The sequence below is a fragment of the Opisthocomus hoazin genome, chromosome 9 (genome assembly GCF_030867145.1).
Source record: "Opisthocomus hoazin isolate bOpiHoa1 chromosome 9, bOpiHoa1.hap1, whole genome shotgun sequence".
Lineage (NCBI taxonomy): Eukaryota > Metazoa > Chordata > Aves > Opisthocomiformes > Opisthocomidae > Opisthocomus > Opisthocomus hoazin.
The window spans coordinates 31,874,102-31,896,800 of NC_134422.1; the positions used below are offsets into that span (position 1 = coordinate 31,874,102).

The following is a 22,699-nucleotide window of genomic DNA, read 5'->3' on the forward strand; positions in this document are numbered from 1 at the left end:
TCAGATGGAGGGGGGTAACCCAACCCTTGTATTAGCATGAGCAATTAATACTGAGAACAAGCCACAGCATATTCTTACACAAGAGTACAATACAGTTCAAAGTAGGGGTACAAGGAGAGAATACTGTATCAGTTCTTGAAACCAAACCTTTCAAATCACTTTAGCACAAAACTTATCAAAATACAGTGTTCTTTTTATTTTATTGTATATTAATATATCAAACCATTTACAGCTGGCATGAAGGCCACAAAAACACTATTAAAATCTTTCACTTTTTATTTTTTTTAAACATGCCATCTCAAGACCTGAGATCTGACAGGAGGGTTACCTGTCCTGCAATCTCTGTTCTTTATACATGCTGTGGAGCTGAGTGAGGGGACAGCAACTGAGGACCGAACACAAAGAAAAGGTAGTAGCAGCGAGTCAGAAATAGGTCGTTATAAACATTTTTCAGATCTCCACCAAAATGATCTACGAAAAAACCCTCATAACCTGGTCCCAGCGCTTTGAAAACGTTATGTTAGTGCACTTCACTACTTGGTGAGAAACAGTAGAAAGAAGTGATGCATGAAAACATCGTACACCTTTTTACTTCCATCAAAAGACCATCCATTTTAATTTCCAAAAATATTTAATGGCTGGCTAGCCCACAAAATTCAATAAAATCCTCTTTAGTTGCAATATAAATTTAAAATCCAGTATCAAGGTACTTTATTATCTAAATTTTACAACCAACTAAAATGCATAAATTTGGTTTACTATTAAACAGGGCAAATTATCTCCGTCATTTCCTTTCTCTATTGCCTACATTTTCTGATGTTTCAATAAAAAAAATCATTTTTTTCCCCTCTAATATTTCAAGGAAAATTTAACTTTATCTTTTTATTTGCACTCTGGGAAGAGCTTGTTCTTGGGAAAAATAACCTCTGAAGTCAGTGGAATACCATTTGGCCTCTAGATTACATGCTGAAAAAAAGAGGGTCAAAGGGGGGGTAAGAAGAAAAAAATATGTAAAGACTTTAAAATGCACATGTGAAAGGGGACTGCAAAATGACACATTAAAGTACATCCAACACCTTGTTACTGTATAGCCAAACCAGACTGATCAAAAGAAGTGAAACAGTCATGATCATTTATGCTTCCATTTGCCTTTATATTCTGGTCTTGGTACTTGTGAAGCTGCTCTATGAAGCCAGGATTTGGACAAGACGCAGGCCTTGCATTTTTCACCAAGGAAAAGGCTCTAGCAAAACTGAGTCTTTCTGAATTCATCAGAAAACCGATGACTACTGCCGCTGCACGGGAGACTCCTGCATTACAGTGGACCAGTACCACACCATCCTTCAAGATACAAATGAAACATAAGTTGGAATATTCATTAAGTAGATTGTAACAAGTATTAGAAACTTCATATAAAAATATATAACGACTTACTAAAAACTCCTTGCTGATGATGCTGTGAAAAGTCGGAATTGGAAATTTTACATTTACGTGTAGCACTGTCCTCAGAGCAAATATTTACACATAAATGGTTATACATAGTGGGCAAAAACCCTCACCGAGGAAAGAAATTATAAATAAGCATAAAGCTCTTCATGAAGAGCAATTGGCTAATGTAGTTCCTTAGGGATCCACTTTACTTTTCAGTGGTGTCAGGGCTTTTTCTTTAGGAGGGACAGAGGGAGCAATAAGTAGAGATGTTAATGCATGAGCTAAGATTTCCTCCCTGGAAAGACAAGATTTTAGAGGGTTTATAATTAGATATTAAACAGAAAGATTTTAAAAAAAACCACATCCCTCATTCATAGCACTATGATCTGACATGGGTCACCTAACATGTCATGGAAAATCTGCCTACCAGTTTGGAGCCTAGAAGAAAAGGTGAGCTCTGATCAGTATCAGAGTTTGTACCATGGCGTCTACAGAACTGAGCAGTTACAGTTTTAAATAAGTACGTCCTGTGACAAGTCCCAGCTAGCAATGACTTACTGAACAGCACAGGCTTTACTTGCATTTTCCAATTCAAGTGCTCTCATATTCCTTCATTAAGTTCACCACGTTCTAGTAATAATCTATCATACATCATCCTCTCTCACCAGTGAGCATCTTTCCGTCCCCCATGTTAGGAGATTAAACAGTAGTATCTCTTTGTGATTACTTGAACAGAAGAGCACATCATGATACAATTTATCGTAAGCTCTTTTAATGCTATTTTAACAAAGCAAATGAAGTGATTCAAACCATCCAGGGATCTATCTCCGCATGCTACTATCACATGCTTCGTGAACTGATCCTGGAAAACATCTATTCCATCAACTACCTGCTCTTTCACCCAACTCTCCCATTATAAAACTATTAATACTGCTGTAAAAGTTCTCATGAAAACTCCTTAGCTTACAAAATAGTAACTGGAACATAAACACCAGTGGCAGAAAACAACACTATGCAGTTATGAATGGCAAGTCTCATTCCGAAATGAAATGGAAACTGTAACCAGAAACCTTGAAAAGGTCATTAAGTGACACTGCATATCAGGTAGCTCATAAATGATAAATGAGAGAAGGAAAGAACACTGTGTAACACAAAGAAAGCTGGGGCAATATTATGTTCTTTTATCCCAATCTACATAAATAATAAATATGGTAGATACGGTGGAACACCGTGCAATAAAGTTTGGTTGTCAACTCATAGGTTTGATACCAAAGCAACGGTTGTCATAAATTACACAGTAAGCCTGAATTCAACAAATATGAGACATCGCCGACTGGTTACAGACAGGTCTGCCAAGCAACCCCAAGAGTCCTTTCACCCTATTTCTTATGTCATGTCTTTTTCAGGATTTTGTTAGCAGTTAAATCACTGGTTGGCTCCAAGACTACTAACACACTCTTTGGTAGTGTTGGTATATAATTGTATGTGGATTCACAGCTCAATGTGCTGCATCTTCAATTGATGATCAAGGAAAAGCACCAGGATGGTGGATGGCTGCTGACAAACCATACAGATCTGTAAAAGCCCTGTTAGGCTTTCTTCTAATCAAAAACAACATCCCTGATGGATAAATTATAGCAAGTAGAATAGTTTCCCTCTGTCAGATGTAATGACTTACAATGGGATTTCTTTAGATAAAGTCAGCCACTGGTCCAGCTGTATTAAAGAAGCATTTCTCTAAAACATAGGGTAATAAATAATCTGAACAGGATAACTAGTAGCATTAATTATTGATATACTGTACCTGGATCTTGGCTTTTTCAATAAACTCAAAACACTCTGGGAAATAGGAGGTAATATCAGTTTCTGGGAGGTCCAGAATAGAAATGGTCTTGTATATAAAGTCATTGAGGAAGGCATTTTGGACTCCATATGCCACATTTAGAACATGAGTAACCTAGGGCAAAAAAAAAGGCATTTTCTGAAGACAGTAAGCAAAATCAGCAGTAGCAAAGGTGAATTATTATTTAGGCATACACAGATTGTAACTTACAAGTTACAAAACCTACAGTTTTACATACATATGCTGTCTACGGAGTGCTTTTCCCCAAGCAAAATTTTACTGCGTGTTAAAATACTCTGTGATAAATTTCAGTTTTCTTCTTTTTTTGAGAGGAAATAAGAAGATCTGTGCTCAGACAAACACAGACTAAAGTAAGGATTTTACACAGACAAGCGAGTTGTCAGCACACAAACAGAAAATAAGACAAAGCAACAGGAATGAGAGCACATACCATACAAGAATTCCCCAAATTTCAAGCCTGCCCTAACCAATCAGCTTAATGTTCCCCCTACTGAGTTACCAGTACCATTTACTTGAGCAGAGGGATTTCCGAGTAAGCTATACATCCACTTGGCAGGTGAGACCACCTCTAGCCTCCTGCCATCGTTGCTCTGTTCAGACTAGGGCCGAGTTGTGGGTTATTCTAACTTACAGCAAAGCGACATTCAGATGGCATCAGGTGCCAGACTGGTGCACTCCCTGTCCTGCAGAAGCACCACTGTCCAAAGGCCTTATCACCCCATTACTGAAACAGTAAAAAGACCAAGGTTCGGGAAAGACTTAGCGCTGCCACTTTGTTTTTCTCATTTCATCAATCCCTGTAAGGCAAGGGGGCCTGATGCTGCTCAGCATCTGAAACGGAAAGGCATATAGCAATGCGAGAATCTGTTCCACTAAACAGCTCCAAACAGTCATTAGTTAAGTATTTCAGCTTCTAGTGAAGCTAGCAGGCATCCACCCAGCTGCAAACAGAGCAGCCTTTTAAAACTGCAAACGTAATACAATCTTTCTTCAACTTACTCGAGAATATTTTAGGCCTTTTAACTTAAGAAATCCACTTAGCAAGCATTACACAAGATGCATTTTTATTTCCCTGTAACGTTACCTTATACTTTTTCATCGTCTCCAGGTCGTGAGCAGCATCCTGCGACCCTGAAGAGAAAGCGAGCCGGTTGCCACGCTAAACCCCTTCCCTGCAGGCAGTACCGCGCGCTCGGCTCGCCGCTTCGGGAAGCTCTGGGACCCGCTCCCCGCAGCAAGCGATTGATCTGCGGGAAGCACCGCCGCCCGGAGCCCCCCAACCCCTATCCCCGGCGAGGCCGCAGCAGCCGCCGCCGCCTCCGGCCCCACTCACCCAGCAGCAACCAGGGCTTCACGACGCCGACCTGGAGGTCGGCGCTGAGGTCCTGCACGAAGCCGCCGTCGGGCGCCGCCGCTTCCTCCTCCTCCAGCTGCAGGCAGGCGCCGCGCCACGTCTCGACAACCCTCCTGCCTGTCAGTGTCGTCACGCGGGTGTGCTGCTTCCGCAGGTTGGCCCGGGAGAAGCTGCGGATCTCCCAGGCGAGGGACTGCATAGCCCACGCACCGCCGCACGGGCCTTGCCTACCCGACTGGCACCCCTCACTCCCCGCCGGCCACCCGCGATTGGTGAGCGCTGGCGGCGCCCCATTGGCTGCCAGCCCCCCGGGGGCGGTGCCTCGGCGTGCAGTCATGGGGGCGCGCGGTAGTGGGTACTGTGCGTCGTGAGGAGGGATGAGGCTGTTTGTGCGGGGTGGGGCGGGGCGGGGCGGGGCTTGTTTCGCGCGGCCTCGTTGTGGGAAGCTGGGCTCGGGCTGGGCGGGGCTCGGCTCGGGGCGGGCGGCGCGGCCTGGGCGTGTACGCCGCGGTAGCCGTCGGGGCGGCAGTGGGGGAACCGTCGGCCTGCGGGGCGCTCCGTTTTCCCGAGGGCGACGGGAGTGGTCTGGTCTTCGGTGGGGTCGGTCAGAGACGGTTTACCAATGATTTTGCTTTAGTGCTTACAAGCGTGGGAGAGTTTTGGGTTCCCCTAAAACTTTGGGGTTTTAACTGTTTTTTTAATTATTACTTGAGGGTTTTTGTGAAGAATGGAGCAAGTGTAATCCAAGCAGCCATTCAACTGAAAATGCCCATTTTTGAAATAAGTGTGGTTTTGAAAAACAAATCATGCAGTAATGCCTGTCTGACTGTGATGTGGACTTGTTTTGTGGGAAGCATGAGAAAATATTGTAAGCAGTTAAATGGAAAATACTAGAATTATATCCTTTCCACACACCCCCCCCCCCCCCCCCCCCAGCGTCATTGGGCTAGTGACTAAAGGCTAAACAAAACCAGCTTCTCATATTTACCAAAGAGGCCAAACAGGAGGAGAAAATGTCAAGGTGAGGCTGATGTGCCCTTATTCCTAAACCACTTAATGCCTGTGTTTTTCATGTATTCTTTATAGAGTACTATTTGTAGTGTTGTACAGCTAGTACATGAGTATGCAAAATCTTTACTCATGAAGTTAAGAGGTGATACTGTTAGCTTAAATTGTGCCAGAAATACATTTCAGTTTTTAACAGTACTCCGTGCCAGTTTGTAGAATAAGGGTGTATTACTACAGTACTTCCCCTCCGATTTTCTAGTATTCCTCAAACCTGTGCTGGCAGGATATTATGACTCTGAAAGGATCTTTCTGATAGTTCTCTAGAATGCAGTACAGAACAAAGGCAACTTAGTTCTATGTTTTGAAATGCCTTGTCAATTCAAGAAGCAGAGAACAGCATTAGGAACTACAAGAGTATAAATTATTTCTAGGAATGCCAGAGGCATTCTGACAGGAATCGGACATAAAATCAATTTCATCTGAAAAAGGCAGAATACCCAACACACTGTCTGGAAAAGCAAGAGTCTAAACCAAGAGATCAAATCAAGGAAGATGCTTGGGACAGGGAGAGGAACAGAACAGAGATCTGGGCTGGATCAGAGATCGAGGTCACAAAGGTGCCTAATAGAAGGCTCCAGGACAAAACATAATTCTCAGGAATCATGCCACAAAAATTTTAAATACAATTAGGAGGTTTTGTAACATTCTGTGTGGTAGATGTGTATTCAGTAGCCTCTCTGAAAGTGGGCTGTGGCTCACAGCAGTTAACTAAAAACAATAATGATGTGGAAGTTGATTCATTTGTCTTTGTTAAGATCTACTCAATAAGTTTGATGCAATTGATGAGAAGAAAGCAATGGAGAGCTTTAGGTTTGTGGGTTAAGCCAGCAATTGCATTGTATTTCCTGGCTGTTTTTCAAGCTGCGTTGGCTTGCTACAGCTGCCCATCAAAGACCGGGAAAAGGAGGGTATCCCGCAAGAATGTGGAAAGCCTGGTGCATCAGGAAATTGGCAAGGCCTGAGCAAAATTTGCTTGCAGTCCAGACCCAGAAGCCTGTCATTAGAGTAGCAAGGCTGCAGGATGTGCTTTGTAAGCAACTTCTGCCTTGTAGAAGTATGGGGCATGCTGTGTAAGCGTTTGCAGGACTAAGCTCTGACAGATCTGTAAGATACTTACAATTAAACAATAATACAGCTACAGATTGTTCCTTAATCTCTGAGGAAGAGTCTGCAATATGTGTGGACACAGAAAGGCAGCTGATTCCAAAGTAATCAATTAATTTTCTTCTAGGAATGTTTATCATTCTTATGACTACCTTAAACACCAGGGGTCACTACTGGACATAAAATCTGTACTATTGTTATCTCTCAAATCCGAATATTGTGCAGATTTTTATATGCACAATTAGTATATTATTAACTATTGTGTCCATATCATAAGCATTAGATCTAGCCTGAGTATTTATAGATACTATTTTTCTCATGCAGGCATTTACATGCTGCTGTCAAGTTGTTCATACTTTCCATTACAAGACAGAAGATAATTGTTAGATTAGAGTTTAAAATTGGGATCTCAGTTCACATTTGAACACTTCTTCTTGCATGCTTTGCTAAGGGTAGAAGACTTAGGTCAAGATATATCAGGAGCTGGATGCTGTCTCCACTCATTGGTTGAATGCATTTATGATATTGCTGGATCTTCAAATTTTGGATAAACTACCTACCAATGCAAATGCAGCAGAGTTTCAAGTAATTTTTAAGTCCGTGGTTCTTCTGTTTTGTCTTTCAAGAAATTCAGCAGAGCTTGTTCTAGTGGGTATAAACTAAGAAATGTGTAACATAGACACTAATTATTGCAGAAAGCAACTTGTACGTATTCAGAAATATGATGATACATCATCTCTCTGTTGTTTTTGTTTCCTTCCAGTATTTGTTGTGGTGTAGGTACTACCTGTACTTGTCAATGCAAAAGAAATAGCTTCTAGAGAAATGATAACCAGATGTTCCAGATAGTGGACTTTGAGAAACCAGCCTTGCACTCTGAAGAATGCATACGTTAGAGGGTTGAACTTGATTGTAAAATGCAAATAAATGCATTAAATGTAAAACTGAGAGTTGATTGCTTATGTCAGCAATTTAACTGAAGCAGAGAATCAAACCCTAATTAGTACACTAATTACACCACATTTCATTACTGCAATGACCAGATGACTTTGAGGAGTAAGAGAAATGAGGCAAAAATCAAAATATTGTCAGATAATATGTAACTAATAATATAAGCCTCTGCTGCACACTGTACATTCATTAGTTGAAAATAACCGATAAGTTGAAAATAACTGTGTGCACCAGTTGATCACAGGATGACTGTGAATCATGGATGTAGTGTGGTGATGAGAAAGGCAAACATGACCATAGAATGCGTCTGGAGGTATTTAAAATAGAGAGAGGGAAATAATGCTGCTATTGTAAAAAGTTCTAATAAGCCTTTTTGGAAGTGCATTGTGCTATTTGGAGATGACCATATTCAAGAAAGATGATCTTGTACTTGAAACAAGTACAAAGAATAGCTTAAAGCTTAAATTGCACTGTATGTGTTAGACTAGCATCGAAGCACTCTGTGGTGGTTGGACCCCTTGGGACAGGCAGCTCCTGTCCATACTGACATGAGCAGGAGTAGCCCCTTGGCATAGTAACTATTTCACCACTGTTTGTGCCAACACACATATAAGCACTTCTAGCAATGACTTGTCTCCTCATACACTCTGGAATGGTGTGCCCCACATAGCACTTACATGACACAGGGTCTCAGTTTCAGCTTCGCAAAGTTGTCAAGACATGATGTCTACTTCTGCTGTCTTTCGTATTTCTGAAGAAACGAGCAGTTTGGAGCCACAAACTCAGGATCATTCACAATCTAAGCAACAGGGCAAGATGGTACATAGGAGGATAGCCAGAGCATCGCTTGGTGGAAGAGAAAAAAAAATCATGTTTCCCTTCAGAGATGTTTGCTTTGGCACGTGTCTATGTGCCATGCCATTTTCCTCGTGTAGAAAGGTTTTGGCTGACAGACAACCACTCGTTTGTTCTCATCCATTTGTTTTCCATCATTTAGACTTGTCTACATATGGTAGGCATGGAAAGAATATTCTGGAAGAAAACTAGAGCCCCAGCAAAGTGAGAGTGAGGTTGGTGGAGAATGACTTGTCCTCTCCTCCAGCCTGGTTGTGTACCTTTGTCCTATATCCTGAATGAGGATGCAGATACTACCTCTTTTGTCCTGGTATCCAGTAACGTGCCTGGAAAATCTATCTTAGTGGGATTCTGGCTGGGAAGTGAAACATATGACCTTAAAAAGCTAAAAAAATAAATCTTGAAATGTAATTTTATGGGGAAGAGTGAATTTGTAGAAAGTGCTCTTTGGAAATTAATATAGTGAAGATTCAAAAGTCTGCAAGGGTTCTCAGTTCTGTGTACTGAGATCACTACATCACTGAGATGAGCCATATAGGCCTAAGAAACTAAGTTTGCCAATTATTGTAGGGGTGTTTTTTGTCTTCTAGGATGGCAGGAAGAAGGGCTGAAGGCAGAGGCAGATTGTTAAGTATATGCTGTTTTAAAAGTGTTGCAGTAGTAGTTGGTCCAAATGAGGAAAGTTACAGGAAGCAGGACCTCACTGAAGACTGTGTAGAGAAAGCTACCAAAAAGTTGTCAGGGCATTCCTGCACATACTGCTGCAGTTACAGATACTGTGAGCTGGTTGTTAGTGAGCCAAGCTTTAGTGTATGGTGTTAGTTTGTTTCTGGATTTCTGGCTCTGCCAGTTTGTAACACACTAGAAGCCCTAGACCTTATTGGCTAAACAATGTGCAGTTACTCTTGAATGGGAATAGTGTGAGGCCAGAGCTGGTGGGAGCCTTCTAGAAATTTTTTTGTGCTTTGGTTCTACATAATTGTGGTACTCGTTTACTGCTGTGGAGGGTTTGCCTTCGTAAGGGGTAGTATATATCCTAAGCACATATTTACATATCCTCTCTTCCTATACCCCTTTAAACATACAAATCAAAACATCCATTAAAGCTATGCTTCTAATGTATGCTACACCATTCTTGAACCAGCTTTACCTATGTAGTGTTTCTTCAGGTGAGAGCAGAGCATGCATCTTGGTCAAGCCTGGAAAAAGAGCCAGTTCTTCAAGTCTTTGAGCCGCAGAGACCAAGTCGGTGATCTTACTATGACAACATGCATATGAAAGCCCAGTCCACGCTGCAAAAGACCGTGAATAATCACAGGCTCAGTGGTTGCTCATAATAATATTGGTAAGTCTGTGGACCTCCTCCAAACACTACCTTCTATGGCTGGCCTGAAGTGTAGGCAGCTTCTCTTTATGTATTTATTTCAAGCAGTATTGTCTGCTGGTTCTTATAAAGCTAGCCTGAATCAGTTGTGTTTCCATTGGTGTATCTCCTCATATTGCTACAGGGAGGTTTTCCCAGAAGCAAAGCCATGCCTTTGGGCATGGCCCTACAGACACTTATCAGGGCATTCCTCTCTGCTCTCACCACACTTTGTGAGCAATCTATGCAAATGAGCAGGCTGACTCACTGATCTAACGATGTATATTTTTAGTGTGTCATGGATTATGCTGAATAAGGAGCACAGAGGAATAGGGTAGAATGCTAAGCTGAAGTGGTTAATAGCCATAGGGAGTATCCCTGAGGACCTGTTAGTGTGAGGAAGATCTGGCACAACTCATGTCCGTGTTACATAAGTAGGATCTGAATTCCACTCCCATTTGCGCTCCGGTTTCTCTTCTCTGGGAGCACTTTGACTTGCTTCACTGTAGTCATGTTTGAGCGAAGATACATATAGATAAATATATATATGAAAAATGTTTATGTGTTCATCAGCCTTGGTGTAAAACTGGGTGTGTCAGCTCAGTAGTAGAGACACAGGCAAAGTTAATCAGGGAAAAGTACAGTCTATTAAGAGACTACAAAAATGTGGTCCATTTTAATAAAAATGTACACATACAAAACACCTTCCATTCAGGATAGCTGCTCTGCAAAGGAGTGATTGTTAACTACACAGTTAGCACAGACCATCAGTCACCAAGGGAGTTGTTTTCCACCATTTGTGTGTTAGATCATTTTAAGAATACCTTCACTTCAGAAAAACCAACTTAAGTTACCTTTGCAGTAAGGCCTGTAAAGTACCTGTAAGAGTCAGACCTTCAAAAAGAGAAGAGAAAATCTGAGCTTTTCAGGAGAAGTTATGTTAGCAGAGGTGAGCTTCTGTAATGTTTTCAAGTCCTTTGAAACTTGAAGCATGGTTTTCTTTCTCCATTTTAGGGGGCAAGGGTGCAGTAAAAGGTAAAATTATGATTTTTCAATGGCTGACTGTTATAACTACTCATGATTTTTTTTTTAATCAGAACACTCAAAAGAGCAATTTCCATTCTGCACTTCAGCTTCTAGCAGCCTACTTTTGCATAAACACAATTAATCTGTCTTCCAACCTTCATGTTTCTCTACAGGTTTATTTCAGTTTAGAACAAAAGTCCCCAAAAGTTTGTCTTGCAGCAAAGACCAAGCCTACAGCCTAGAAAGTTCAAATTAAAGCAGGTAAAATCAAAGTTTATTTCACAGTTCTTGTAGCATCTTATATGTAACTTTTGCTTATGTGTAGCTTCCACAGGCATAACAAAATATTAATGTTACAATTTGTACCAGGATACATAGCAAGTTTTTCCAGCTTCACAGAGTTCAAGAAGGAAACTATTATAGCTTCTAGTCAGGATCATAAATTGAATGCAGTAGGAGAATTATTTTGTAGATTAGCTTAGTGAGACATGGAAGTAGGACATATTCTTTCTGTTTGACATGAAGAGATACCTTCTATAAATAGGGGTTAAGGTGAAGTGGAACATGCATAAGCATAGCATCTTGCTTCTTGCAAAAAAATTGGAGAATACGGTTCCTCTGCACACCCTTTTTCTGCCTTAGCATATGGCTAATATTGCTTTGTGCTTGCATGCTTGTTTGTAGAAAGAAGTTCCCTGCAGGCAGGGTAGGAAAGTGAAGCTATCTGTGCCCTATCTCATTCTATGTCTATAGCTAGACTTCTGTCCCACTAACAAGGAGAGATCTAATTTTCCTTTCCCTCTCAAAATACAAATATATTCAGGCAGGAGCAGGCCTATGTTATTTCTTCAAATTCCTATAAACAAGAGAGTTAAGCTAAGTAAGCCTTTGCTACAGAATCCTGAAAGTTTGCATGGGTTCAGTGGGCAATGGACACATTCATAGAAGAGAAGTAGATCAACAGGTATTAAATACAAGACAGTGTCTCTGGCTCACAAAGTCCCTGAGCCACAAACTGTTGGAGTCTGGGAATATATTCTGCAGGGGCACTGGTACAGGCTTAGTCTGTTCTCATTCTCTTCCTTAGTGCTCCATTCTTTGGCGACCAGAGACAGGATACTGAGCTGGGTAGGCTTTTGGTCTAAGTTCTAATGTTTTAATTTTCTTTCTGGTCAAGTGAATGATAAAAATGAGTAAGCTTAGCATTATGAAGTTTATAAATTCCATAAAATCACTTCATATTTTAATTACATAAAATCCCTGACCGCAGAGACTATATCTGTGAACTGTAAGTGAATACAAATTGTGGGTGACAGTAAAGCCTTGCAAGTCAATATTGTTGGTGGGATAAAAACTACAATCATAATTAAGTTTGTAATGTGATATTGCATGTGTCAGCAAAGAAGGTGATACTGCTGGGATTTATTTTTGCTGTGAGGACTGAGATAGATGCAGCTATCAATATTTGGGGAAGAAGGAAACCGATAACCTAAAGGAAAGACATTTCTAGCAAAAGAGATGACATCCTGGAATACACACATACGCATAAACACACTCAGAAAAAACTAACAATTTTGGTACACTGCAGAGTCAAAGAATGACCCAGATTGACCTAAACTGTCTCTTAGTGTTTAATATTTTTCTTTTATTCTTCAGTAAACAAACAGACTGAAAGGTCAGGATTTTTCAACTATGTCTGCTCTACGAGTAGTTCATTAAAGTACAGAATCATTTTGCTTCAACTCAAAAGTTACTCCTAACTTTATCTTATTTAATTGTTACTTTTAAAGTAGTCAAAAGCTTCCATTCTGTTTGTTTATTAAAATAATTGATTATTTGATTATTTTACATGCAATTCATTTTTACATAAATGAAGTTCAAGACCATGTAGTAATGTTTTCTGATTTAGTTCAGGAAAAAATGTAATTCATTTAGACTTAGAGTAATGGTAGAAAATTACAAATTTTGATGTCAATATGAATACATTTGACGTAGTTAATTTACTAATTTGATAGCATCTTCATTAGGAAGATTTCTTACCTTTGGGAGTAACTTGTCAAAACACGTCATGACCAGCATTTCCCTTTCTTCCTTTTCCCCCAACATGTTTTAACCACACTTTTAAAATCACCAAAGGCTTACTGAATGACATTATTCTTGAATGTGAAAGACTTCCATTGAAGTTTGGTTGTCAGGACAAATGTCCTACCAAAATGGCTGTTCAGTATTTAGAGTACCAGTCAATGACTTTTTTGTGAGCAGCACTGACAGTTCTTGGCTTCACCTTAATTTTAAAACTTCACAGGTTTTCATAAGATGGAATAGCTGTTTTCTGTCCAACATTAAACATTGAGCTTTATTAATTCAAGCAGATGAAATCTCTGATGATAATTGCTAATGGCATCCCTTGTTACTGGAACATAATTCAGCAAGTTGAACAAGGACTATTTCTGACATGAGCACTCTCTATGAAGGGAAAAGATATTCCTGGATTAGAGATGATTATTTTTTGTGAGTAGCACTTGCTAGATCATTAATAGTTTCATTATCAATGTCACAAAATATCGCAGGGAGAACAAAACCAAAACCCAATCCTGGAAGATCCATATAATGAGTTATAATTATAAGCCAAACTTTTTTCAAACATATTAAAAGGTAATTAGGGAAACATCCTTTAAAAAAAAAAAAAGCCCAAACACTACAGCAACAAAAAACCTGAACATTTTGTCACCAAAGAAGAAATGTATGTGAAAAGCCTGAAATGCAGAAGAGCTAATCTATCCAAGGAGAGCCAATAGGAATAATTGGTATAGATCACATTAGTTATTCAACTAACCTGTACAAGGAAATTCTTTGGTATCTAATCCTCTACTTCAGTGAAGGCAATCATACAATGTTTCCCTAGAGAACAAATTAATTAGGAAATAACTACTTTGAAGTACTTATGCTCCCTGCAGGAAAATTACCATACCTGCTTTCCCCATAAGCAAATTTTTCTGCATTGTGTTTCAAAGAAGAGCTCAACAAACTGTCCTATTTGAATGGCGAACGTTAAAGTGCAGAGTCATTCCGTCTGTTTTTTCAAGTGATGTGAATTTGAAGTGATGACTACGTATAATTTTTATTGTAGCAATCTTAATAACCACTGAACTTCAGTTCTGAGCTACAATTATTTGAAGTATGATCACCCCTCAGTATTCACAGTCTTATGCTGTCCTGCTGCCCTTCTCCAGACATAGGGATTCATACTGCATACCAGAGAGATAGACCTTCTGTCATATCTATCTCAGTATTGTTTCAATTTCTGTCTGAATTTGTGTATTTCAGTGCTGTGTGAAACAACTGTTATGTTTTTATTACACTCTCAAATGATTCCTATTTCTGTGTCAAATAGAGAAAGCATTACGGGTGGAAATGTGGAAGATAACTGTAGTAGTTTTTCAAATTTTTTTTTCCCAGTTTGATCATAGCTCATGGGTGTGACACTTTGGGTGATGCTTGTATCATCCTTCTCCACTACCTTGCTTTTCTCAGTGCATATTTTATTTATAAAAATCTACAGCTGGACTGTTCTGTCATACGTAAACTTCAAACTTTTAAAGGGAACATTTTAGCTTGATTTTTACTATAGTCAGTATTCAAGATCCCCACTGACTGGTAACTGTGATTCCTAGAAACAGTAGGGGAACCCTTCATTCTTTGGGTGTTGCTTGGCTAAAATTTTCCTCACCGAAATATAGGGTAAGTTTAAGACAGAGGGCTTCTTTCTTTGCTGTAATGTATTAAAAGAGGTACATACTATTTCCCTGGCTTCTCCTGAGAGAAAGGGAGAGGAAGGGAGGAGACAAAGAAACCTCTAATAGTTTTTTTTTTTTTTGTACATTTGTAACTGTAGCCACCCATTAGTCCCTGGTGCTAACCTATTTATCTAGAACAGATAAAATGTTAACAGAGGCTAAAGAAAGTAGGTCAGAGCACATGAGCTCGTATGTGCCTGTGAAAGAAGGCTCTGTAGGTAGATGAAGATAGTGAAAAATGTGGGGCCAGAAGAAGCCCCACAATTTTTCTGTGTGTAGGACCACCTTGATGGGTCCTGTCTGAGTAGCTGACATCTGTGTTCCAGCATCAATGCTCAGCTTTCTGACCGCATCTCAGTTTCAAAGAGGACACAGATCATTCTTTGCAAACTGATCGCTCCTGATTTATTCTGGTCAATGGGCAGTTAGCATAGGCTAACTCATATTTATGATGAAAATTTGCCAGCCCATTAGGCACTCTGTCTCTATTTAGTGGCCTCACAGACGTCTCGTTGATCACCACTGGTTCTTCTTTATTCTTCAGCCTTTAAGGAAACTGCAAATAAAACGCTGTTTCTAATATAGGTGGACTCCTAATCCAGTACCCTTTCTAATTCCAGTATTTACCAGGATGTTTTTAAAGCTGGTAACCCCTGTCTAGAAACCTAACTTAAGGTCTACATCCATATAATTTCAAGACCTTAATTTAGTTTGGTGACTCATTCCGACAGCCCTTCTAAGCTTTGTTTGGTTGCCAGCAAGAAAACTCTAATCCATTTGCTCAATGGTTTCTGCAAGAGTTAACTGTAATTGTAACTCTGAAACTATACAATTGGATCTAAACCTACCATCTTGATTCTACCTCTGTTCTAAAAGTAATCAGTGCTTCAGACTGAAACAAGCCAAATCATAGCCCATCTATACTGTCTAACCTCATTCTGTTTAGCCATGCTGATAGCTCACACACAACCAATTTTCTTCCTGCTGCCATGAACTTCCATGGCTACCAGGCTGACATTTGATATGCCAGTTAAGCATTACTGATTAGTCATGGACCTGGAACATGCTGAGAAAGAAAGCTAGATCTGAAATGTTGATAACAACCTGCTTCTCTACTGATAAAGGCTCATTTGCATAATGTCTGACTAGAAGTTCTGGAGCAGGCTCATCATATTTGTATTGACTGGACTGATAGTGGCAAATTTGATATCACTCAGAATTTAAACCTAGCCGCACCTAGCCTCTCACTCTGGTGAAGAGAATTAGAATGCAAGGGGGTTTATTTTCTGCCAAATTAATGCAACACTGTCCAGTACAAGCAGAAGTTCTCATGCATTCTGAAGATGGCAGGTTTCAGCAGTGCATGAGACAATAGCTGCTATAGTATTCATCATCTCTTTCAAACAGGCTTTGCAAACCTCTTTTATGTCCTTCCTATCCAATGTTCATGTTCTTTTCTTTAAGTTCAAAGGCCTAGTATCTCTGAGCAACTACTATATGTCATATATAACCTTGTCTGGAAGGACTTGGAGACAGGCAGAAAATTGAACAGGGAGCTGGCAAACATATGAGTTTGCATGTTAATGAAAGAATGGATGAAAATAATGCCTAAATACCTTTAAAGAGAAGAAAAAAGAGAACATATGAAATTGCAGACATGTTGGCTTAATGAAAGATTAAATAATGAAAGAGGTTTGGATTCGTCCAGAGAATTATAGATTAAAATATAATGACTCTGTCAGCTTGGTTTAGTGAGGGTGATAGGTCTTCTGAACCTGTTGCTCCTTCAGATAAGATTAAAAGTCTGTCTGATAAAGGCAACTGTGTTTGTTCAATGCTATTTATTATTTTTGTAGGTGATCTAAACAAGAGTATAGCCTTTGTATGATAAAGTTTTCAGCTTGTGTGCCTTTACATGCAAGTTTAACAATGTAGTAAATATTTATGGATTATTAACAAACAAATACTATGGCATGACCCAAATAATTTGGATTATGATGACCATTGAAAAATTCTGGTCTGTTCAAATAACAGTTTGGCTTTGTGTTTTGAATTGTTTTTACCTGAAAAGGAAATATTGAACAAAACGAGACTGTAAAAATGTCTTCTTGATTTCTGTTGGCCAAATGGGCAGAAGTCATGCAGTGGACCATGCTGGATCACTCATGGAGAGTGCAGCTCCTGGTGGCTGCCATTTCACTGAAACTCCTGGTCATGGAGTTTTGAATAGTCCCCAAGTCAGAAGAAGTTAAACAGAGGAAAAAAAATGCAGACAGGAAAGGAAATACATATATAAAAATACTTCTACAGAAATGTAAGTTAGAAAGTAGCAAAGACTTAGGTGGTAATACAGTCTACTCTGCAGTAGTAAATTCTCTGTTAGGTGTTTTAAAGTAGCAATACTAGAGAAGTATACATACTATTTACGTGATTCACTGTACACCAGGTGGAGTTGATATATATGGAGCTGCTTGGTGATTATTCTTTTGAAGCTTCTCAAACAACATTTTCATTACTGTCTGAAAGTCCTATAGTAAATACCACAATTAAACCCTGAACTGAACAGATAGTTGACTTTAAAAGGACCAGAGCTGAATTCAAGCCAAATCTAAAGTGCTGTTTGAAACTTGCCCTAAACTCATACTTTTGAAATAAATATAGAAAGCTGTTTAAATGTTAATCATTAATAAATCATCAAGCAAATACTAGTTGTGTGTTTTAAATTAATTGTTAGCCTTATTCTTCCCTTCATTTAATTTTGCCACACCTATAAGAGCTATGCTGTTACTGACAAAGCTTGTATTTCCACCTTATTGTTATGCTTGCTGTTAGACTGGTAAACCCAGATGGAGACATTTTTATAATCTAATATGCAATAAATCTTCCTGCCAACAACCTATACGTATTCCTGCAGTTTCTATGCAAAGTTGCAGCAAAAGTAGTGAGACAACACGAGCTTTATGCTGCTGCCATTAAAAGCAATGACAAAACTGTTGACTGCTTAAGTACATGCATTCACATAAACTAAGTTTGATCTCAGTGCCATCTGCTTTCTGTCATTGTAATTTCTGCATTCACATATAGCAAAGGTTTCCATGGGTTTTTTTATGTGCTTTCTATGAAGCCTAACTTTTCAGCTATTCTGTATCTTCCTTAGATGTGCACATTTTCTCCTTCTAATAAGCAGTAAGTGTTTAAAAGCAAGAGGAGAAATGCATGTTTTGTAGTTACAAACTTGAAGCCAGTCCTGACACTCAGATTAGCAAGATGCTGCCAATTATGTGATCAGCGGCATCTTTGTGTCTGCATGGTCAGTAACATCTTCTGTCACAGAGTTTTGAACTCACCTTTCATGTCTTTCTCTGAATGGAGATATGGTACACCTTCTTTTCCTAATCAGGTCTTGGCACCTCGCTGATACCTTTCCTGAAAAACTCTCATTTTGCGGAAGGTGTTAAGGGACATTCTGTAACTGCAAACATCTTGTCTACTTTGTCAGTCTCTACTTAAAGAGGAGATTATTTTTCGTTTTAATGTATCTGCTTGCATGTTAGAAGATTATTGTTAAGTCTGTGACTAACCACATTACAGTGATAATTCAGATAATCAGTTTAGTGTTAGATCTGTATGGCTGCAAGGTAGTAAAAATTCGTTGTATCAGAAATTCTTGTTTACTGATATTGATCCTTTCCCTATTCTGATATTCAGTATGTTTTCAAGAAATGCAGCTAACTCAGCACCATTTGCATTAAAAAAAAAAAAAAAGGCCACCAGAGATGCTCCTTATAATAGGATCTTGTGGACAGCCTCACAAATAGTGTAGGAGTGCTCTGCCATTACTACAAAGGGTTCAGTCATTTTTTCCCTTCTGTGCCTCAACCTACTATCTGTGCAGTGTAGTTACAGAGAGCTTGAAAGTTCTCTGGTGAGCTCTGGAAGTGCAAACTTTGTCGAAACCAAGTGACTTTGATTCCTTTGTAATTCATGTTTTTCCAGTAATTCCAGAGGAAGAAAGATTGGGATATCATAGATGATTCAACAGGACACACAAAAATCACAACAAACTGTCACTATGTTGTTATCATTCCTCTTGCCTGGTGATATATAAATTACAAATTCTGTGATTCTTAATGTTTGAAACTTCCAGAAGACTCAATATGGCTGAAAAATAATTGAATATGGAATTAAAAATCGGCTGCTTTTTTTTTAGCTTTAGATGAGAAACAAAATGCTCTCAGCAATATTTTTATTTTGCAGTGCAACTACATGGAAAACATCTTTATTGCAACTAAAATAAAAATATTATATCTGATATTTTAAAAAATTAATAATAGGAGATGCTTTGAGTAAAAATATTACTGTAGATATTATTCATTAAATACTTTGAAATTACATAGCATTTTATGCTTTATAAATTTAAATGCTGATTTGAATGTTTCTGATGTTTTCCATAGACTCCAATAGTGAAAGGTCAGGTCTAACCTAATTAATCATTACAACATGGTTGTTAGCTATTCCCAACTCTTGGAGACAAAGCTGAGGCAGGAAATCATCTGGTAAAGGCCAAAGAATGAGTCAATAGCAGACTTAAGATCAGAACTCTAAGTTCTTGCTTCCTGGTTTCATTCTGAATTATAAATTATCTTGTAACTGCTAAAGTGAAGAAGGAGGTCAGTAACAATTTAATTACACTTAGGCTTCTCGCATTTATTTCTATGCTTTCTAAAATCTATTAGTTTAAAACCACTGAAAGGCTGAGATCATCTGATTCTGATTTCTAATGCAAAAATGTAAAGTGAAAATTAAATAGATGTATTAATATGCAAAAAAAAAAAGGCACAGATGGTGGTGTCATTCTAAAACAATGAGATTAGCAGGCTAATTCCTAAGCCTATCTCCCATTAACTAGGCTCAGGAGCCGTGAATCCCAGCTGGTTGTGCTGGCCACCTCAGTGAGAGGTTGCAGTAAGGGATAGCTCTCATGGAAGCTTCTTGTTGACATTCACAGCATGGAAATCTCACTGCTCCTTAAAAATATGTGCTTTATATCCCATGGCTTCAAGAGAAAAAAATAGCAGCAATGTGACTCATCTAATGGGTGAAATAGTGTTTCCCTGAATTTGCTGTACATGGGTCTAGAGCAACGGCTCAGGAGAATGGTGGGAACCTCCTCAGTGGGTGGTGGCTGCGGGATCCCCCTCGGCCCCAGCTGTCCCTGGGTGCCTCTTGCCCCCGCGGCCCATTGCAGGGGTGCGTCTGTGGTGCCAACAGCAGCGCTCGCAGAAAATGAGGCCTGACGGCGGTTGTGTCAATACACACAGTGCAGTGCTTTTCTGAGCTTCAGTTACTTATTTCAGATGACTCAGGAAAAAAATCGTGTTTTGTTACAAACGTTGAAGAGAAATGAATGTTCATGGTTTTAAAGCACGCCTGGGGGTTTTACCTAGAACACCACCTAACGGGTCTGATACGAAGAAGAGCGAAGGAAACCAGCCAGAAAGACCCACCGCCACATGCAAGCGAAGCTAACGCTGACCCCCCGCGGTTTCCACGCTGCCGGTTTCCGCGGCGTGGCAGCAGCAGACCGCCTGCCCTCTGCGCCAGACGGCGAGGTCCCCTCCCGCAGCGGCCCGGCCCGCGCCACCGCGACAGCCACCGCCCGCCTGCAGGGGGCGGCCGAGAGCCGCGCCACGTGACGCAAGCCGCGCTGCCGTGGCCACGCCCCGCGGAGGCAGCAGCGAGCGAGGACGGTGGTGGCCGCACCACGGCGGGGCTGGGAGCGGTGGGGCTCGGGTCGCGGAGCGGAGCGCGGCGGGATGTCGCGGGCGGTGCTGCAGCCGAGCCAGCAGAAGCTGGCGGAGAAGCTCACCATCCTGAATGACCGAGGAGTTGGCATGCTCACCCGGCTCTACAACATCAAGAAGGTGCGGGGGCTCCGGTGGGGAGGCGGGGGGAGGAACCACCCCGACGCCCGACCGGGCACCGGCCGGCCCGGCGTTTCACTGCCGCCGCGCGGTTTACGCCTCACCCGGCCGCGCTGCGGCCTAACTGCGGGGCCCGAAAGGCAGGGCGGGGAGGTGGAGGGAACCGTCAGGCGCTTCGGCCCGGCCCGCTGCTGCGGTGCCTGCGGGCCCGGAGGCGAGGATGGGCTCGGGCTTCCCGGGGGGCCGCCGCCTCGCTACCCGGAGGGAGGGAGGAAGGGGAGGCCCGGTGTTGCGCGGCCCCCGCAGGCCCGGCGCCCCCCGCCGCGGGGCCTAGGCCCGGCGCGGCCCCCGCGCCCGCCGCAGCCGGTGTCGCCCGGAGCTGCTCCCGCCTCGCCGTGCGTGAGTCACGGGAGCTGGGAGTGGGCTGCTCATCACGGGCTTTCCCACGCCGAGTGGCGAAACCCGTCGCTACCGAATTGAAGGGTTTGGCGTAAAATTAGTAAGTTTAATTTCAGTAAGTTCGAGGCACGCTGTTGCTTAGCAGCTCCCGGTGTGAGATGGAGCAGTTGTTTGAAGCTGTTGTGGGTGCTGAGGCTGCTCCCCGCCTTCCCGAAAGGAAACGGGTCGGTGTTTGCCTCGGCGAGGTGGGTCGGCGGTGCAGGAAGCTGCCGGTCTCGGAGTTGACGGAAAGGAGGGGTTACGCCTCCCTACTTCGTTAGTTTCTCTTGGCGAGGAAATCGTTGTGATTTTCTATATGGAAGAACGTAGTCCCTGGCCGTCCCTGGCTCCGGGTGCTTCATGTATGCTTACCAGCTTAATTTTCCTAATGTGCAATACGTCATCTGAACGTGTATGGCTGCTCAATCCACTTTCAGTAATGAATATTAGTTAGGATTTTATTGCTTTGCCTTGAACACAACGATTTCTGAGAGGTTTTTCTTATTTCAAAGAAAATGTTCGTTATTACATTCAAGCCATGATCATACCTTTGCAGGTTCAGTGTGTTAAAATTTCTATGCCCTTCACATGCTGGGTTCAGCTGGTCTGCACTCCAGTAATAGCAGAGGGAGTTTGAGAGGTTTAGGTGCTTGCTTGAATGCTCTGGCTTCTGAACCCAAGTTTCTGAGGAATGATCCTCCCTAATGGATCTGAGCTAAAGGATGTGTTTTGTCAAATTGTTTTGCTCATGTGGTAGACTTGTGTTCTAGAAGTAAACCAAGAAGTAAGGGCTACTTGGCTATACCAAGTGCAGTGATGATTTTAGTTGATTTATTATTTCGAGGAAAAAGCCCCAAATGATTGAAGTATTCAGAAGTCAGTGTTGATGGAAAGCAATGTCAGTAGTTGATGTGCATTTGAGTGTTTCTGCAGATCTTCACTGGCATAAATAAAGTGTTCTGACTAAATTATTGCCAATTCCGATCTTTCCAAAATAGAAGTGACGTTCCATTTTGTTTGATGGAGAATTGCTTCAATGTAATAATTGTAACAATACAATCACACTTCTAATACAAAACAAATTCCCTATTTATGGGGAAAAGCATCAAAATAGGGAAATTGTGTGTGTGTGATTGTTGTGCTTTGAAAGAAATATACCAGGTGAAAAACAGGCTAGGGGAATTTCACCTGAGCATAGCCCTGCTTTGGGGGGAGAAGGCAGGAAACAAGACAAGAATGAAACCTTTTCTTGACACACAGCTGTGCCTTAAGCATTCTGAGTGTGGACTCTGTTTTCATTACCAGTGTTCTGGTTTGGGGACGCTTCCTCATGTTAAGCAGTCCAGTGCCTACCGACGCATTTCCACTGGTGTGTTGAGATGGCAGAGTCCTGAGCGTGTTTGCCCATATGGTGGTAGCTTCTGCTGCTGCTAGTGTTAGTGAAGTGATGGAAGTGGATAGATTCTCAGTAGGGAGCATCAGTGCTAGAGGTGACACCGGTTTTTCCTGCAAATGCCATGAGCT

The 22,699-nt window shown here is 41.1% G+C and overlaps 2 protein-coding genes across 8 annotated transcripts in view; one reads left to right on the forward strand and one right to left on the reverse strand.

Annotated features, from left to right (window-relative positions):
- Nucleotides 1-5: 5 nt before the first annotated feature.
- On the reverse strand, nucleotides 6-4,950 carry DUSP19 (dual specificity phosphatase 19). Its single transcript, XM_075430208.1, has 4 exons — nucleotides 4,629-4,950; nucleotides 4,380-4,426; nucleotides 3,236-3,388; nucleotides 6-1,341 (listed from the first exon to the last, which is right to left on the reverse strand). The coding sequence occupies exons 1-4, from the start codon at nucleotides 4,846-4,848 to the stop codon at nucleotides 1,081-1,083; spliced, it is 681 nt and encodes a 226-aa protein (XP_075286323.1). The 5' UTR covers nucleotides 4,849-4,950; the 3' UTR covers nucleotides 6-1,080.
- A 15,582-nt stretch (nucleotides 4,951-20,532) lies between these two features.
- Nucleotides 20,533-22,699, forward strand: part of NCKAP1 (NCK associated protein 1) — a 63,430-nt gene continuing 61,263 nt past the window's right edge. For all 7 annotated transcript variants that reach the window (XM_075430418.1, XM_075430419.1, XM_075430420.1 and 4 more), the window contains exon 1: nucleotides 20,533-20,737. In XM_075430418.1, coding sequence (XP_075286533.1) covers nucleotides 20,630-20,737 — 108 coding nt within the window. In that variant the 5' untranslated portion in view covers nucleotides 20,533-20,629. The remainder of the gene's footprint in view (nucleotides 20,738-22,699) is intronic.

Excerpts from the sequence above, each read along its gene's own strand:
- DUSP19 (XM_075430208.1), bottom strand. The coding sequence starts at position 4,848 with ATGCAGTCCCTCGCCTGGGAGATCCGCAGCTTCTCCCGGGCCAACCTG. Across the intron at positions 4,427-4,628 it reads GAAGCCCTGGTTGCTGCTGG|GGTCGCAGGATGCTGCTCAC; the intron begins GTGAGTGGGGCC and ends CTTTCTCTTCAG. Across the intron at positions 1,342-3,235 it reads TTGAAAAAGCCAAGATCCAG|GATGGTGTGGTACTGGTCCA; the intron begins GTACAGTATATC and ends TGTATCTTGAAG.